This window comes from Rhodnius prolixus, unplaced genomic scaffold, assembly GCF_049639745.1.
Source record: "Rhodnius prolixus isolate KJV_2025 unplaced genomic scaffold, Rpr scaffold_8, whole genome shotgun sequence".
Lineage (NCBI taxonomy): Eukaryota > Metazoa > Arthropoda > Insecta > Hemiptera > Reduviidae > Rhodnius > Rhodnius prolixus.
This window is the reverse complement of record NW_027411593.1, coordinates 4,266,316-4,284,663: the sequence shown is the minus strand read 5'-3', so window position 1 is coordinate 4,284,663 and position 18,348 is coordinate 4,266,316. Positions and strand designations below refer to the sequence as shown.

Here is an 18,348-nt window from a genome sequence, read left to right as displayed (position 1 = left end):
AACGGAAATTCGACATGATCGCTTTACTTTCCTTTTATAATGAGAAGAGATGAAAATTAATTTCACTATAGCAATACGACTTTTTTACAATAAAAATTTACGATTTTTTTAACCTAAAATTTCATATGTTTTTTTGCCAAAGTTTAAACTTTATTAAAATTGATACATTAATGCTTTTATTTATCATAAAACAAAGGGGGGGGATAAAGAATGGATTCACTTTAAAAACTTAGGGATACGACAATGTTTAGAAGTTTGTTGCCAAAGCTGAGAAGTACAAACTTAAGATGGTATTTAAATCCCAATTACGGGTATAAAACTAAGTATAATGCGATCAAACCCAAGTTACTGAAAGCGTAAGTAGATAAATTGTACAATTATTTCCTTTTATCTTGGGACTGCTCGGTGAATCTGGCTCGGGATCAGGAACTTCGCATGATCCCCGCACTCTCGCATGTCTGGGAAACCTTCTCATTATTCGGGGGCGTGTCCCGTGGCTCCCTTTGGAGACGATTCTCTCTGTCCCCGGAATATACTGTTCAGTTTAATTAATCTAGATGTTCAGACCACAATATTGTTCCTTTGGGAATAACATTAAAAAAAGGGAGGAGCACATACGAGGGTCGTTTGAAAAGTCCGTGCAAAAATAAAAACTACTTAATTTTTGGGGGAAAACCTTTTTTATTTTTCAACATAGTCTCCTTTTAGGCTTATACACTTCGTCCAACGCTGCTCTAGTTTGTTGATCCCTTCCGAATAATAGGATTTGTCCAAGTCTGAAAAATAGCCATTCGTTTCTGCAATCACCTCCTCGTTTGAATAAAATCTTTTTCCCGCCAGCCATTTCTTCATATTGGGGAACAAATAGTAGTCCGAGGGAGCCAAGTCTGGAGAATAGGGGGGATGTGAAACGAGTTGGAACCCTATTTCCATTAATTTTGCGACCACAACTGCTGAGGTGTGAGCTGGTGCGTTGTCGTGATGGAAAAGGACTTTTTTGTGGGCCAATCGTGGGCGTTTTTCTTGCAGCTCGGTTTTCAAACGGTCCAATAACGATGAATAATATGCACCTGTAATAGTTTTACCCTTTTCCAGATAGTCGATGAGGATTATTCCTTGCGAATCCCAAAAGACAGTCGCCATAATCTTTCCGGCCGAAGGAACGGTCTTCGCCTTTTTTGGCGCAGATTCCCCCTTTGGTAACCCATTGTTTAGATTGTTCTTTGGTCTCAGGAGTGTAGTGATGTATGCATGTTTCATCCACAGTGTCGAAACGACGCTTAAAGTCCTGCAGATTCTTCTGGAACAGCTGCAAACCGTCCTTGCAACACTTCACACGATTTCGTTTTTGGTCAAGCGTGAGCAATCGCGACACACCCATCTTGCGGATAGCTTTGTCATGGCCCAAATGTTGATGCAAAACATTATGTACCCGTTCATTCGAGATGCCCACAGCACTAGCAATCTCACGCACCTTCACTCTTCTGTCATCCATCACCATATCATGGATTTTATCAATGATTTCTGGAGTAGTAACCTCAACAGGGCGTCCAGAACGTTCAGCGTCACTTGTGCCCATATGGCCACTCCGAAAATTTTGAAACCACTTATAAACTGTTCTAATCGAAGGTGCAGAGTCACCATAATGTTTATCAAGCTTCTCTTTAGTCTTCTCAGGCGTTTTGCCTTTCATAAAGTAGTGTTTAATCAACACACGAAATTCTTTTTCGTCCATTTTTTGAAAATCACTCGACTTCCTCGATTAAAACGAATGCCAAACACAAAGAAATAGACCGATCTGGCTGAAACTTGGTGTGTGTTCTTCCAAGAGATGCTACTAACTAAACATAACCTCGATACGCGCCAGTAGTGCTATCTCTCTGACTTTGCACGGACTTTTCAAACGACCCTCGTATTTTAAATAAAAAAGTCGCTACACGTGGGATTCGAACCGGCGCGATCTGCCACCCACAAAATATCCAAGAACTTCGTAACCACTAAACTAACACCCACCCACCCCACCGCAAGGCAATAATCACAACTCTGTCCTTACCCTGTGACGTGTGATAGCACTGGGACGTTCCCACAAATCGTGTTGGAAGATCTTTACTCCTAGCTAACAGGCCAGCCAGCTTTTTTTTTTTAAACGTGCGCTAAACACGGAAGTGAGTGCAAAATCGATGAGTCGTAACTGGGGTTGAGTGGCACGCTCTGCTTTGGGTGAAATAGTAAGGGAGAGGGGGGCACATTTTTGAACAGAATTTACATTTTCTGTTCACAGAGTGCGCACCAGAATCTGTATTATTGAACCTTTTTTTTTTGTTTTCTACAACTTTCAAGTCTTCTTAACAGATCTGTATCAATAAACAGTTGTGGTACTTTACATACATATCTATATTATGTTAATTTACAAAATTTTGTGTCAAATGTTAATATCCTGCCCCACAGGTGGGGTAGCTTTGAACACAATATAAAATAGAAAGAAATGATATTACTTTACTCTGAATCTAACTTCTATCAGTTATTTCTCTCACTACTACATTACTTTCTCTTTTAAACCACTGAAATCTAGTTCCAAAAATCAAGAATGACTCAGTTCGGGGATGTTGTACCCGAAGTGTGATGGGTTTAGGAAGTTTGAACAAAATATTCGGGTTTGATGCGCTTCTTAATGTAGTAGCTTCGGACCCACTTTCCCCTTCTCTGCGATTAAACAAAAAAAAAAGTCACAAACTTGCAGGTCGTTAGGGCGGCACATTTTAACTGGTGATGTAGAAATGGGGCCCCCTCTCCTTCCATAAAAGAAAATATAATATCCAACACTTTTTGTGCAAGCATTTAGACTTTTTGTAAATACTAGATTTCAAAAATACGAATTCCAAAATGTTAATATGGGGACTAACAATACTTCACACCTTGTCCCCACTACAAATCTTCACAATACACTTCCAAAAGCTGCAACAAAAATTTTAGGTACTTCCACCTTACAAAATTAAAACATTCCTCAATTCTGGACTTTACAAAACAATGGAAAACGAAGCGGAAATTCTGTCAATTATACAACAGGTTTTCCACGAAAATATGGAGAAAATTACCAATCATAAATGTTTTAAATATTTGGCGAGAAATTAAAACTGTTCAAAGGTGCCCTCTTCGGGATTATTTTTTTGTGGATTTCTTTTTATACCCAAGGGCTTGTTCGAATCCTAAAGGCTGCCTACCCTTGTCCTAACTAAATTGAGCACATCATTGTATAATTTTTCATAAGTTTTATAAACAAAAATAAATCAAAAAAATTAAGTAAAGCCAAAACAGTAAAAGCCGTTTTGATGTAGGCTAACGGTACGTATATTAGAGTGAACGCTGGTTAATCCCTATAATTCTCTACTCATTAAAAAGGGAGCGAGAACTGCAGCATCAGACCAACTAAATAGGTTTACCACTTGGTAATTAAACAGTCTGCTCCACAAATTCCACTGGAATAGTTACAATTGGTCAACGTACAAAGTGGTCTCTCCCGTTTGTCTGTCTGTTACTAAAGGAGAGACGCGACAAATATAGAATTCCATGTGAAATTGTTAGTTAATTCCCAACAAGCTTAACTATTTATCCCCGAATAGTTAATATGGATTTAGCAATAATTTTCTCAAACAATGGACATGAAACAAAGTTACGGGAACATCAATACATTGAAATAAAACACGAAAATTTGGAGGAAATGCTAACGCAATCTTTCTCGTGAAATTTTCCCGAAGCACCAATTTGTAATAGAAAAAAAAAGAAGATTTAAATTAATAAAGTTCTCATTTTTGGACCAAATCGTTATTTCCGGTTAGCAAATAATTGCCCGCAAATGTAATGTTTTACTTTCCACTTTTCCTTCCTAATTAGTATTTAATAGTTGATTTTAGTTTACACATTTTTCTGAAATGGAAAATTCGGGAGGAAAACCTAACTAACTTCCAAGTTCCCTTAATCAAATTATCCTGGAAACAACAATTTAAATAAATGATTCGTTGAACTATGTATAATTAACCAGTTTGACGTGTATAGCACACGATAAGATACTAGACCCGCAAAGCTAAGATGTATTGTTGGTTTAGTGGGTTCGATTCTCCGGTCTCTAAGCCTTGAATTTTTTATTTAATGAGGTTAATAAAAGAAATTTACAGTAAAGTATGTTTGCTAGTCGCCTCCGTACACGACACCTAATTGGTAGTTGGACGTTAAGCACCGCCTGAAAAAATAGGCGATTACTTTACTTTTTTTACACGTCAAACCAAATCTCTATTACGATGCATTCGACGTGTATACTCGTTGTGAAAAAATATAAAATTGCCATTAACTACAAAAAACTCGAAATTTTAATAAAAATACAATAACAATATTATTTACAGCAGCTCATCCTAATCCTTTAATTGAACACTATATCTTCTTCCACATTACCAAGGTAATCCTCCAAGGAGATTGGAAGAGAAGATGGCACCGCGATCTACTCTCCTCATAAGAACAGTATAGTGGTTCTGTTCACGTTAATGGAGTGTCGCCACTGGGTGCCTTCTCCAATCTTCATTCAAGACACTATATTACATCGCATTTGCTTGTTGCAAAAGCCGTTGCAGTCGCAAATTTCAATAAAAGATTTAAAAAAAAGAAAGAATATTATTTGGTGTGATGTTTCCTTTATCTTACCAATAGAACTGCCAAGTATTGGGGTGGTGGAAGTCAGCCAAATGATAAGTGGTTGGTACATGTTTGGTCTCCGCATTAGAGATTGGGGAATTACCTCACACAAATAGAAGCTCTCAACCCCTTGTGCAATGCCCGTTTTTTTTACCTTAGATAGAGGTTCAGACCTCTCAGTCTCAGAGCATGATTTCATTTTGCACAGAATTCAAAAAGCTCTTTTCTTCCTTGTGCAAAGCTCTTGCGCGTCCCTAGTTAACTAGAGCAATGGCGGTGCAAGATTTTTGAATGAGCACAGAATGCTCTGGTAATCTGTAAGCCCCCCAGAGAGATTGCAGAAAAAGTCGCTTGCACAGTGACTATTACGATTATTGTAAACTTGTGGTTGTTTTGCCCTGCGTTCGACACGTGTATACACGTCATTGTCGTGATTTTAATTCCGCACACTGTGCGGGGGGAGGTTTTTTTAAAACTAAAATTCCACCGCTTAACTGGTTAATAAGTATACGGAATTAAAAGAAAATCTTTTGAGAGAATCAATAAAAGCTGATTTTTTTTTGTAAATTGGCACTTCCGGTGGATGGATTTCGATCGATCAAGCTACAGGTTAGGACCCTCTAGTGAGACCCAATCAAAATATAAAGTTTCGCTTTTCTCTGATTATCAGTTTTAGAGATTTCCGTTAACACAAACACACACAAAAACGGAAACTACTTTCTAAAATCCATTTTTGGTATTCAGGTGACGGAAATATACGGATATTTCCGGTGAGAGTGGAAATAGAAAATTTGACATGAACACATTATTTAATATAGTATAAATTAATTTATGGTTAGAGACCAAAAAATTATTACATGTAATTTACAGTAAAAAAGAGTTTACTCATCAGGTTGACGGTGAGTGAAACGTCTAAGAGGAATCGTATGGTTAGTCACGACGAAGAGGAGAAGAAGGACACACTTGATCTGAGATTTGAAGACTTTGAAGCTGCATTTAAATATAAGACCACTTCAGAGCTGGTTAAAGCCTATCTGGTGTTCATGATGTGCTCTTGTGGCTTTATCGTAACCCATTCTGAGTCACTGACCAAATATGGTAGGAAATTTCTAGGTGAAAAACTATTTTCTGCATTCATGAAGATGACCTTTTTTGGTCATTTTGTGGCTGGTGAAAATAGAGAAGAAGCAGAAACCAAATTGTGTCTATTAAATAATTACAATGTACATTCAATATTAGATTATTCTATTGAAGAGGATATGGATAGTTTGGAGGCTGTGAAGAAACAGATGAATGGTAACAAGTCTTCGGCTGAAGAGAAAAAAGATTTTGGTAAAGAAGAATACGGTGGTCAATTGGTACAATATAAACCGGATGAAGAGTTTGCCGATAGACGAGAGAATGTGCACAGTGCTAGAACGTTTTTCTATGAAAGTGAAGCGATTTGCGATGAAAATGCTAAAGCGTTTATTGAGAGTATTGAAATAATGGCTAACAAAGACACGCAAGGTATAGTGGCCATGAAACTGACGGCTTTAGGCAGACCGCAGATACTCTTTCAATTGTCCGAGATCATTGTAAGAGCTAGGGTCTTTGCTTCGAAGATTACTGGCTCAGCTGGCACAGTTATACATCAAAAGTTAACAAAAGATTTATTAAAAAAGAAACTCATTGAAATTGGTATAAAAAATGTGGATGAGTTTGTTGAAAACGTGGAAGCTGACAGTGATGGCATTATAAACATATTCCCATGGTATGGTATTGTGAACGAGAACAAGGAGCTGAGCGAGACGTTTAGAATACCCAGTTTAAAGGAAGGAAGAATGGTGCCATTGATTACACAAATTAATAAAAATGAGGAAGAAATGTTCAGAAATATGATCGCTAGAACGAATCGCGTAATCGAGGCAGCTGAGCAAAACAATGTCTACGTAACGATCGACGCTGAACAATCCTACTTTCAACCGGCGATCTCCAGAATCGCCATGGAAATGATGTACAGATATAATAAAAAGAAAGCTATCATTTTCAATACATATCAATCGTATTTAAAGGAATGCTTCGAGGAAATTGAATCACATATGGATGAAGCTGAACGACAGAATTTCTGTTTCGGTGCGAAATTAGTACGCGGCGCTTATATAGAACAAGAACGTAAGCGGGCCGCACAATTAGGCTATCCAGATCCTACAAATCCATCATATGAGGCAACAAACGAGATGTACTATAATATCGTGGACAATATGTTCGATAGAATTAGATGCAATAAAGATGCAGGACAACTACATAAACTTTTGCTAATGGTGGCTTCCCACAACGAGGATACGATTAGATATGTTATTGAACAGATGGAGATAAATGATGTCCACGCAGAGGATAAGGTAATCTTTTTTGCACAATTGTTAGGCATGAGCGATTATATAACGTTTCCGCTTGGCAATGCTGGTTACACGTCCTATAAATATGTCCCCTATGGGCCAGTACTAGATGTAATACCGTACCTTTCACGTCGGGCCAAAGAAAATCGAAGTATTATGGAAAAACTGAGGAAAGAAAAGCGACTATTGCGTAAAGAATTAACGAGAAGAATTGTAAAAGGGCAAATTTTCCATCACCCATGAGATTTCATTGATTTCTCAATCAACTTGGTCAATCAACATTGAACTTGTATAATTATTTTTTTAGAAATAAACGTCTTTTATTGGTCACTGGATTTTGGAATCCTACCAATTAGAAGTATTAGTAATTAAGCATCACAAACTAAGGTAGTAAAGCGGATTCTGTACTGAGATCTCTATTGAGACCCCCAACTGGGGACCCACAAGTGGACTCGGCAGCGGTAAGAGTGAAAAAAATCAAATAAGATGTACGAATAAGAGAAAGGAAACAAGAGTTTAAAAGGAAACTCAGGATAGGAACCCAATTCCAAACTTTGTCACGATCGTAATGCAAAACCTCCTTTTGTAAGAAATAATTAAGTCCTGGAACTTTAAGCATTTCCAAGCCGCACTGCTTGCTTAATTTTTAAATTAAATAAAACTTAAAAAAAAAAAAATACTAACAACACGAACAACGGAAATGATTATCCCTTTAAAATAACTTTCGACAAGATTACAGAATAATAATTATTAATAAAAAGTTCTCGTAACATTAAAATATTTAATTTATCCTCTAATTACTTATTCTGACAGGTGCCTGTCTGTTCTGTCGACAGGGGGTCTAACAAAATCACGGCCTCATGAATAATAATTTCTAAATATAAAGATAAAGAAAGCTGGAGGCGAAGTTTGCTAATTATAGTCAAATATATATATATTCGAGCGGATTACTCGAGTTATGTACATCACAAAAAGGAACGATGGTTCTTATCATCCCAGTACGCTAACTACATTTTCAACACTATCAACTCTAATCAATACATCATACAAAAGGAAAATTTTTCACATTATCGGCAAAAAACACCTGAACAACTCACACAACTTCCTTTAACCGCAGTTTGTATAATTGGATTTTCATAAAAATGGCAATTTTGTACGAAAAAGATTTAATTTAACTCTATAAACTAAACGGAAGTTGGACTTTACAGTAAAAATCAACACGGTAAAAAGGAACTTCCGGTAGGGCGATTTCCTTTTAAGTTAGAATTTAAGTGACGTATTAATATTTAATAAATATTTAATTCTTATAAACTAAACGGAAGTTGGACTTTACAGTAAAAATCTACGCGGTAAAAAGGAACTTCCGGTAGGGCGATTTCCTTTTAAGTTAGAATTTAAGTGACGTATTAATATTTAGTAAGCATTTAATTCTATAAACTAAACGGAAGTTGGACTTTACAGCAAAAATCTACACGGTAAAAAGGAACTTCCGGTAGGGCGATTTTCTTTTAAGTTAGAATTTAAGTGACGTATTAATATTTAATAAGTACTTAATTTCACGCAGTAAGTTTAAGATAAATAATCTATTATGCCCATAATAATATTAATAATAATACCAATTAAGTATTCATACATAAACTAGTCCTCAATACACGTAGAAAATTAACAATAATACGTCCAAGATTGAATGCAATCGACTGTGAAGCTGTGGTTAAGGAAGTGGGCGTGCCCTGGTGAGACCATACGCGGACAGCATAATTAGGAGCAATTATTGTCCGAACGGCGGGTGAGGGTGGGGGGGTTGGAACTAGGAAGAGGGCAATCAGCTGTGCAATGATGTGTTCGGAGTATTCTAGGTATTATTGCAGATCACCAATCTTGCATACATATTGGCCGTGTGGTGTACATATATGTGTGTGTGTACGTATAATATGTATTATACAATATATTGGTTAGATGTGTGCATGCATTATTATTTGACTACAAAGGCATAACATGATTTATATAGAATATACCTACGAGTCTTCCAGATTGGGTATTTTAGTATAAATCCAAGTATATATACACAAATATACGCGTATATATATAATATACAATGTAAAGTAAGGGGTCGTACTGTATTGTAAATTGCCTACATATTCACTGCCTATATTATATAACATATGTACATTTATTACGATTAAAGCCCGTTCATCAAAACATCATGTGGTACCATGAAATTATATAATATATTTAATTGGTTTACTAACATAAAATTACTAAAATATAATATAATATAACATATTATTCGCAAAAACATGCACATAAATTGTAACCTAAACAATATATGGATACAGGAAAGGGATTAGGTATGTGGTTAGTGTATTGGATTCCCAAGCGGAGGTCCCGGTTTCGAATCTAGCTGCTGACCCTTAGATTTTCTCTTCCTAGGAGCTTCTTACAGCTCACTGTCCGGTGATGGACAGTGTTGTCTGTATCGAGAGATGGTTATGACATCCATAAATCCTTGGGCCTAACTCGTAAACTTTCAATTTTTAGTTTACATTTTGTTCAGACTCATTAAAAGAGGCGTTTTTTCTAAAACGAAACCGAAAAATCAGGAAGGATTTCAAAACGGATGTTGAACGTAAACTAGAAATTTAACATTTGACCTAACAACAGGATGAAAAAATTAACGACCACTTACCCGATTGTTCGATGAGTTTATGTTACTGCAATTAATTTTAATAAGAATTAATCAAAATTTTAAACATACCATGAACATCAATACAACCAACTCGCTTGCTCATCGTACTAGTATTGATTTGACACATATAGCAACCTCTATCGGACTCCTTAACCTGTCGGATATGCAGCCTCCAGGTGGAATCACCGTCTGTGCTGACGCTGATCCGGGAATTGTGCGTGACCACTCTACGATGTAGGGTCAACACTGTCTGATCTTCTGCTCGCATCCAACCAACCTGCACAAGGTAAATATAATTAATAACAATAATGGTAGAAGGGCTCTTATCCTAGTAAAAAGTAAAGTAATTGCCTATTTTTTCAGGCAGGTTTAACGTCCAACTACCCAAATTAGGTGTCATGGACGGAGGCGACTAGCAAACATACTTTACTGTAAATTTCCTTTTATTAACCATTAAATAAAATCCAAGGCCTATAGACCGGGAATAACCCACTAAACCAACAATACATCTGAGCTTTGCGGGTCTAGCCTATAACCGCCTAACATACTTTACTATAAACTTCTTTTATTAACCATTAAATAAAATACAAGGCCTAGAGACCGGGAATTGAACCTACTAACCAGCAATACATATTAGCATTGCGGATCTAGTCTCATAACCGCTCGGCTACCGTGGTGCCTCTCTTTTCCTAGTATTATAAGTATTAGTAGATACTTTTTTTTCAAAGGCATGTGGTTCTTATATAATATTGCAAATCTGTACTTAAATAAACATATCTTAAAAGGTTTGTTATTTCAAAAATTATGATTCTACTAAACCTTAATGTTGATATCTTAACAAGAGGCGTTATTCATTTAACGCAAAAGATGTGGTCACCAAACAATGATACTGCTTTATCCCTGATGCAGAATTAATCCTCAACACATTGTAAGGCTGCTACAATGTTGCATTTTTTCCAAAATATGATTTGCAATTGGCCATGGAATGGGGTTCATAAATAGGGATAAACAACTAAGAATGGTGCCTACACCATTCTAATCCTCAACAGTATTGTAGGTATAAGGCTGTACATCTTTTTGTGCGTAAGATTTGTGGACTCGGGTGAGCGAATAGTCTCAGCGAGAACTAAGAGGGGAGGTCATGCGCGGAGTAGAGCAGGGGCGTGGGTGGACGCCAATGGAATTTGATAAAAAGGAACAGTACTTTATCACTAACGAAGGTTCAACATCTTTCTGTTTCAGATATCCTGCAAGTTTCAGGGATAGGTCCTGTAAAGTAAGAACCAATAGAGTCACTTTCTGTAAGAATATCACTAGCGAGGGGAATGGATTAGCTGAGTGGTTGGCGTAATACAGGAGGGAGGTCCCGGGTTCGAATCCTGCTGCTGGCGCTTAGATTTCTCTTTTCCTAGAAGCTTCTTACAGCTCATTATCTGGTGATGGACATCGAGAGAACACTGCCCGGAGGCTGGCAGAGAACTGGAAAAAGCTCAGGGCACCAATAACCTGAGATGTTGATGCGCCTTAATTAAAAAAAAAATAATAATAATAATCAGAATTTGAAATGGAGTCAAAACCAAGAAATCTCTCGCTTTCCCTAACTAATTTTCTTCAGACTCTGAAACGCTTTTGAGTCATATTTAATTCTTATCCTTTTGCTAAATGAATCTAACTCGCCCCTCCTTACAGAACCCAAATGAATCGAATTTACTGCCTCCTCTCTTAGTTAGTAGTGAAAGAGAAAGAGAAAATCCCAAAAAAACAATATTAAGCACTTCACAATATATTGTTCTTTGTGACAAGAGCACCGCCGCCATTCAACGTACACAATATATTTCTCTTACAATATTGTATTCAACAAATAATACGCTTAGTGTAGGAGCGCCCAGCACGCTGAATAGTAAATTTATGGAGCTGGAGAAGCGCTGAAAGCGGGGTGAAGTTTATTTCATGATGTCCATTCTGTTATTTTATGTTGACACGAGTTGACGTAATAATGGTGACGGGGCGGCAAGTGTTTCACATTTATATTCAAAATATATCACGTCATGCACTGTGTTAATTTTATTCACCTTCAGCAAGGTGTGAGGAATCACTCATACTACAGCCAGCATTGAGCTTATATCCTCCTCCTCATCTTTGGGTGTAAAGAAAAGTTGGTCAAAGGGAGGAGAGAACATCTGGGAAGGGAGAATTACCTCATATCCGGGGCTATAGGATCCCTCATACCTCTCTGAAAGGCTTAATAGAAATCATACGCTGAACTAACACTTCCGGTCTAATTTGAAACAAAATAACTAGAAAATACGATACAGGGTGAACCAGTAAGTAATGTCCATAGGACCTACTATGTGTAGTACATCTAAAGTGGAGTTCAATGACGTATTGGCCAACTTCATATTTTCCACCGTTCTTGAGTGACGTCACTTAATTTTTTTCCCCAAAAAAACATTACTTTTTTCCAATAAAAATGTTATTACGCAGAAGTCCGAAGTTCAATTCTGATGACACGGTTATAAAGACAGAAATTTCCTAAAAATTGACACCATTTCGAAGCATAAGTTATTCTCCAAACAGCCTCAATCTTCCTCCTGGATAATGGGAAAATAAAAGTAATCGAAAAATTTTGAAGAAAACTCATTAGTCCTTTATGTGAACATTAGCAGACCCTAGGTGCTGGCCACTTTTTAGTAAAAGTTTCCTTGTCTAATGTGGGCTTTCAAACGGTATATCATTTTCCCAGGATTCCATTTTATCTTCGTATGAGAAATTACGTTCGTTTTGCTAGAAAACGTGTTCACGAGCACTCAACAGAGTTAGAGTTATCAAGTTGTTTAATTCATTGTAAAACTCTTTTAGATGGACTAGTAGTCAATTTTTAAAGTAGACTGTCTTAAAATAAGGAAGTCATAGGTTACAAATTGCACTTTAAACATTTAGGTACTTCTGATCTCACTGAAATATTTGAGGAAATGTTGGGAAATATTTTAAACTAACACAGATCAGGGAAGTTTATTTATAAGGTTTTGGGTTTCAAATGCAGATGCTGGCCCTTAGATTTTCTCTTTCTAGACAGCTTCTTATACAGCTCACTGTCCGGGGATGGACAGTATTGTCTGTAACGAGAGAACACTGTCCGGAGGCAGGCAGTGCTCTGAAAAAAGCTCTTTTTTTTTATTTAAAAAGGGCACTTTTTAATTTGTTAACGGAGTGTACACTCCGTTTGCAAATAGATCTATCTGTAGTGCCCGTATCGTAGCAGGGTTGGACTAGGTGCTTTATTCTGAGAGTATGTTATATTCATCTCTTAACTCTTTGCCGTTAGAGAGAGAGAGAGAGAGAGAGAGAGGATCCCTAATTGCTCTCCGCTCTTCCCGGAGACTCTTTAGAGTATGAATATGTCTATTCAGATGAACACTCTTACCCGCTTTTCATGACAATTTGAAAAGCTGAAGGACACGCTTAAGTTATTGAGGCAGAAAGTCGCGTCAGATATTTGTTTTCAAATAATTAAAATTTGAAATTTTAATAAATATTATTTAATATTTATTATTTAGTTATTATGTAATAACAGCTGATGGCCAAAAGTTGCAAGAAAAAGGGAAATGTTTAAGAAACAACCAAGAGTTTACCTCATTCCCCCCTTCTTTCCCCTGTAAAAGTTAAAATTCCCCAAATTTTCTTTAGAAATATAGGACATATTATTCTACAAGTTCATGGCGAAAGTAAAATAATATTTCTGAGAAAAGTTTCTCTACCCAGCTCTTCTTAAAAGGGATGCTGGGGGGCAAATTTATATAGCAATTTCAAGTATCCCACGTCACCGAAGTTTTAATAAAAAGGGGAATAATTTGAGGAATGTTAATTAAAAGCTGCTAAACGAGAATTATCTCAATGAAATATGACGTCATTAAGTTCGCTTGCTATAACTGGAGGGGGGGAGTTGTATGCATACTTAACGCTCGCGATTAATTGCTAGAATTGTGGTGCAGATAAAGCATTAGATTAAATGTGACGTCTAAAATATGGGCGCAACGATTCATATTTTAAAATTTGGCTATACATAGTTAGAATTTAGAATTAGTAGTTAGTAAATGCCTACTTTTTGTAGGCGGGCTTTACGTCTAACTATACCAAATTAGGTGTCGCGGACGGAGGCGATTAGCTAACAATATTTTATTGTTAATTTCTCATATAAACCATTGGGAATATAGACTAGTACCATATTACATCTTAGCTGTGCAGGTCTAGCCTATAACCGCTCGTCTATCGTGGCGATTAGCTAACTATACTTTACTGTAAATTTCTCATATAAACCATTGGGAATATAGACTAGCACCGCAATACATCTTAGCTGTGCGGGTCTAGCCTATAACCGCTCGGCTATCGTGGCGATTAGCTAACTATACTTTACTGTAAATTTCTCATATAAACCATTGGGAATATAGACTAGCACCGCAATACATCTTAGCTGTGCGGGTCTAGCCTATAACCTCTCGGATGTCGTGGCGATTAGCTAACTATACTTTACTGTAAATTTCTCATATAAACCATTAAATAAAATCCAATGCCTAGAGACCGGGAATTGAACCTACTACCCAACAATACATCTCAGCATTGCAGGTCTAGTATCTTAACCGTTCGGCTACCGTGGCCGCCTTTTAGAATTAGTATTTGGGATGTTGATTTTTAGTTAACTTTCTTTTATTACTGAGGAAAACATTGAAAAATTAAATCTTTTCTAAGGTCAGTTTTTCCAGGAAATTTTCTTTATGTGGTGCAATGAGTTTTTTTTTAAAAAAAAGAAAAGGTTAAAACCAGAAAATGTCATATGACCAACAGGAGGGCGAAGTCTTGGTCCTCGAAAGAAAGGAAGTCAAGAGGAAGACTGGATAGGATAAATCCTTAACTTCATTTTAAATCAAAATCAAAAATTATTCTGTCCATTGTACATACTTAAGAATGGATACTAAAAGCAGGCGGGGTCCAAAGAAAAAACAAAAAACACGTTTCTGAGAAATTAATTCCCTAAAGATATGTTCTGAAATTTCTTTCATAAATTTACGAAGACCCCAATTTTTTTTAAAATTTGGTACATCATCCCTTATTATGCTGGAAAAGTAAAAAAAAAAAAAAACAAAAAGAATAAAGAAAACGGAATTTTTAAAGGAAGCAGACAATTACATCTGCATATGTGAATAATAAAACCGCGTTCCAATTACAGAAAGAACTTCCTTCCTGCGAGCTGGAGTCATTAAAAGCAGGAAACAGGGCCGTACCTTGTCCTCCTAATATCTCTAATAGCCTACCTCCCCTGGGGGAACGCTAGAACTGCAACACTTTCTTATCCACCTGTATTTCGAGTAAATGGAGATATGAGGCTGGAAAATTATGGGAAAGTGTATTTTTTATTTATTTTATAATTACGCATTTTTGTTTTGTTTTTTTTGTAAAGGGGGAAAAAAGGAAGGGGATAGCGTATGATTCCCACGCGGAGATCCCGGGTTCGAACCCACCTGTGCTGGTCCGTAGATTTCTCCCTTCCTACGAGCTTGTTACAGCTCACTTCCGTCCGGTGATTGATCTATAACGACAATTATACTTTTATAAATTCCTAGACAAAATCAACTTTAAGGTAAAAGTTGAGGGGGGTAGGCTTCCCTCAATGCTGCCCTATTTCAGTGTTTCTGTACGCTCCTCATCACTTCGATTATTAAAGAGAATTAAAATTATGTCCACAAAATTTCAATTTTTTTTTTAAATTTTCATCGATTTTTTTTATTTCCCGTAAAATGGTTTCCAATGAATCTCTCTTGAAACTTCGCGAAACACAGATTCTGGCACTTTTGTGGTGATGAATTTCACAAGAAAATTCGAGCCGCGTGTGTTCTCTTCTTAGGGGGGGTGGAGGAAATTAAGCTTACCCCCACTTAATATCCGGTTTCAGTCTATTGTACGGTTTTTGTAATAATTCTGTATAAGATTTTTATGGATAAAATTTAACCAAAATTTCAAGTTGAAATATAAGATCTGCCCACCGGAAATGTGCAATGACATTTTTTCTTAGCAATTTCCTGGGCAGCGCCAAAGGACTTGGTTTGAACATAACCTTGTGTGAAGCCTGTCCCTTGAGATCGAAACTTCTCTCCTGGATTCTGGTTAATTGATTGTTAGTGACGTTGTGGGAGAGCTGTTAGGTTTCGAAACGTTTCATCTATTATTATAGTGAATATTAATAATTTAATATTCTCTTTCTTTCTTTTTTTCAAATAAAAACTCCAAATTTCAAGTTTCATTATAGCAACTTTTCTCACTAATGAAGTTCTGAACTATTCCCACTTCAGCTGCTTAGTATGTATAAGAAAATCTAGGAACTCCCAAAAAAAGAAAAAGTACAACTTCCAAATGAGGGCGAGTTCTGTCGGCACATTAACGAGACCGGAAACTAGCAATGAGACCAAGACAGGAGAAGTAAAGTAAAAAAAAAGAAGAAGAAGGAAGACTGAACTTAGTTTAAACTAAAGTTGTTTAAGAAGTGTTATAACAGCTCCGGTAAGATCGCCCGCTAACTTCTTCTACTCGTACAATTCGCCACTGCAGTTTACTCAAAGTCCTTCTTTCTCTCACTAACCCGGGTTTTTTTTTTTGCTTCCTCTTAACTAAGTATGAAGAAGTAAGGAAGCGGAGAAGATAATCGATCTTCAGCAAATATCCGGTTTCACGTAGCTTGGAGTAAGAAACTGTTTCAGTAATTAGTGTGCGGTAAAGTAATCGCCCATTTTTTCAGGCGGTGTTTTACGTCCAACTACCAATTATGCGTCTTGGACGAGGGCGGAAGCTCATAATTTACAATAAACAATTTTTTCTAACAAATAAAAAATAGTCATACACGGGATTCGAACCGGCGACCTCCCACACACAAAGCCATTCTTTTCACCACTAGACCAATACCCGGCCCCATAGAAAATAACAGTCATGAACTGTATTTTATTATATAACACAACTAATGTATAGAGCCCTAACTTGGTTCAACAACAGCACAAAGCAAGTAATTATACAGCTAAGTATAAATTAGCCTATTTTACTTAATTAGATTAGTAACAGATAATGGATATTACTTAACTAAGCCGAAATGCTTACGGCTTTAACAACAAAGAACATTTGCTGTATAATAATTATAATTTGACTAAAACTGATGTCGACCATACAACACAAGATGGCGGTACCATTAGCAGCAAAAACTTTGTAATCAAATACTATTAAAGTTCCAAGATAACTGTTCTGCTAAGTAACACTCCTCTTCAAAATGCAGCAAAAACTATATTGAACCAATCAGATGATGTTTACTAATTAAATTATTAATTTGATTAGTCGCTATTGGGTAAACTAAAAAAAGTCGAACACTCACATGAGTCTGACTCATTGAAGTTTACTTAAAATTTATATTTCTTGAAACATGGAATTTGTACAGAAAAAGACAGTTGCCTTTAATACATATTCACTTCTTTACTACATAATAAAAAAGATTGTCTTTCTTATAATCAGATCATACTGTTAAGCAAAGACAATCGATAGGGATGAAACAAAAGTTTAGAGGGATGAAAACGAAGAAACTGAAAGGCTAACTGTAAGAATAACAATAGGATGAAAAAAATAACTGCCAGTTTCAGCCATCATATATTTTTGTGATGCCGAGCTTTCGACCTGCAGGACTAGGTCATCTTCAGGGCTAATGTTGCAAAGTACTGATGTAATGGTATAAAATATTACATTGTAAATTAGCCTTGAAGATGACCTGGTCGAAAGCTCGGCATAATAAAGTTATTATATACCATGACTGAGAAACTGCCAGTTATTTTTTCATCCTATTGAAACGATGAATCAGTCACCAAAAATAATGAGCAGTAATTGTAAGAATAACAATAATGAAGTGACAACTGAAATTAGATAATACGGGTGGAATAATGGAGGATCACTAGGCGGAAGGACTGTGCAAAGAAGATGGCAGAAAGAGTACAAAAGAAGAAGAAGAAGATGATGCAAACGAAGAAAATGAAATTGAAGAGTGGGGCGGGTGTTGATCTAAAGTGGTCAAGAGCGTGGCCTTGTAAGTGGAAGATCCCCAGATCGAATCCCGCGCGTATGGCTACTTTTTACTTTTTAGAAAAAAATTATTTATAGTAAAGTATGAGCTTCCGCCCCCATCCATAATAACTACTTGGTAGTTGGACGTAAAGCCTTGCCTAAAAAAAATAGGCGATTACTTTACTTTAAAAAAAAATAAAAATAAAATTAAAGAGTCTACGGAAGTAGCAGAATGCGACAAAGATGTAGGGTGATGCCGAGGAAACTTAAAAGCCTAAAAGTGGCCTTACACGGAGAAAAAAAGTCGCGAAAACGCGACTTATATGCAAATTAGTAGGTCAAGAGAACATCGTACCCTTTTTGAGGAAAAAAAATCGAACAATAAAGAGTGATGCTCCACGTTCAGACAGACAAACAGAACACAAAGCCCCCCCAATTTATTAAGCTCAAGGCACCTCTCAAAATGAGATATTTTTGGTGCAAAACTCAAGACAATTATTTCCTCTTTGTAAAAGT

General features: G+C 36.6%; 2 protein-coding genes across 3 annotated transcripts in view; one reads left to right on the top strand and one right to left on the bottom strand.

The window, feature by feature from the left end:
- LOC141450729 (lachesin-like) overlaps nt 1-18,348 on the bottom strand; it is a 338,800-nt gene that overhangs the window by 58,783 nt on the left and 261,669 nt on the right. For both annotated transcript variants that reach the window (XM_074121461.1, XM_074121462.1), the window contains one exon: nt 9,817-10,024. In XM_074121461.1, the coding sequence (XP_073977562.1) occupies nt 9,817-10,024 (208 nt within the window). The remainder of the gene's footprint in view (nt 1-9,816; nt 10,025-18,348) is intronic.
- On the top strand, nt 134-7,389 carry LOC141450723 (proline dehydrogenase 1, mitochondrial-like). The gene is made up of 2 exons (XM_074121438.1): nt 134-356; nt 5,576-7,389. The coding sequence occupies exons 1-2, from the start codon at nt 244-246 to the stop codon at nt 7,302-7,304; spliced, it is 1,842 nt and encodes a 613-aa protein (XP_073977539.1). The 5' UTR covers nt 134-243; the 3' UTR covers nt 7,305-7,389.

Coding starts and splice junctions, on each gene's coding strand:
- LOC141450723 (XM_074121438.1), top strand. CDS start 244: ATGTTTAGAAGTTTGTTGCCAAAGCTGAGAAGTACAAACTTAAGATGG. Junction 357..5,575: donor AAACCCAAGTTACTGAAAGC/GTAAGTAGATAA, acceptor TTTACTCATCAG/GTTGACGGTGAGTGAAACGT.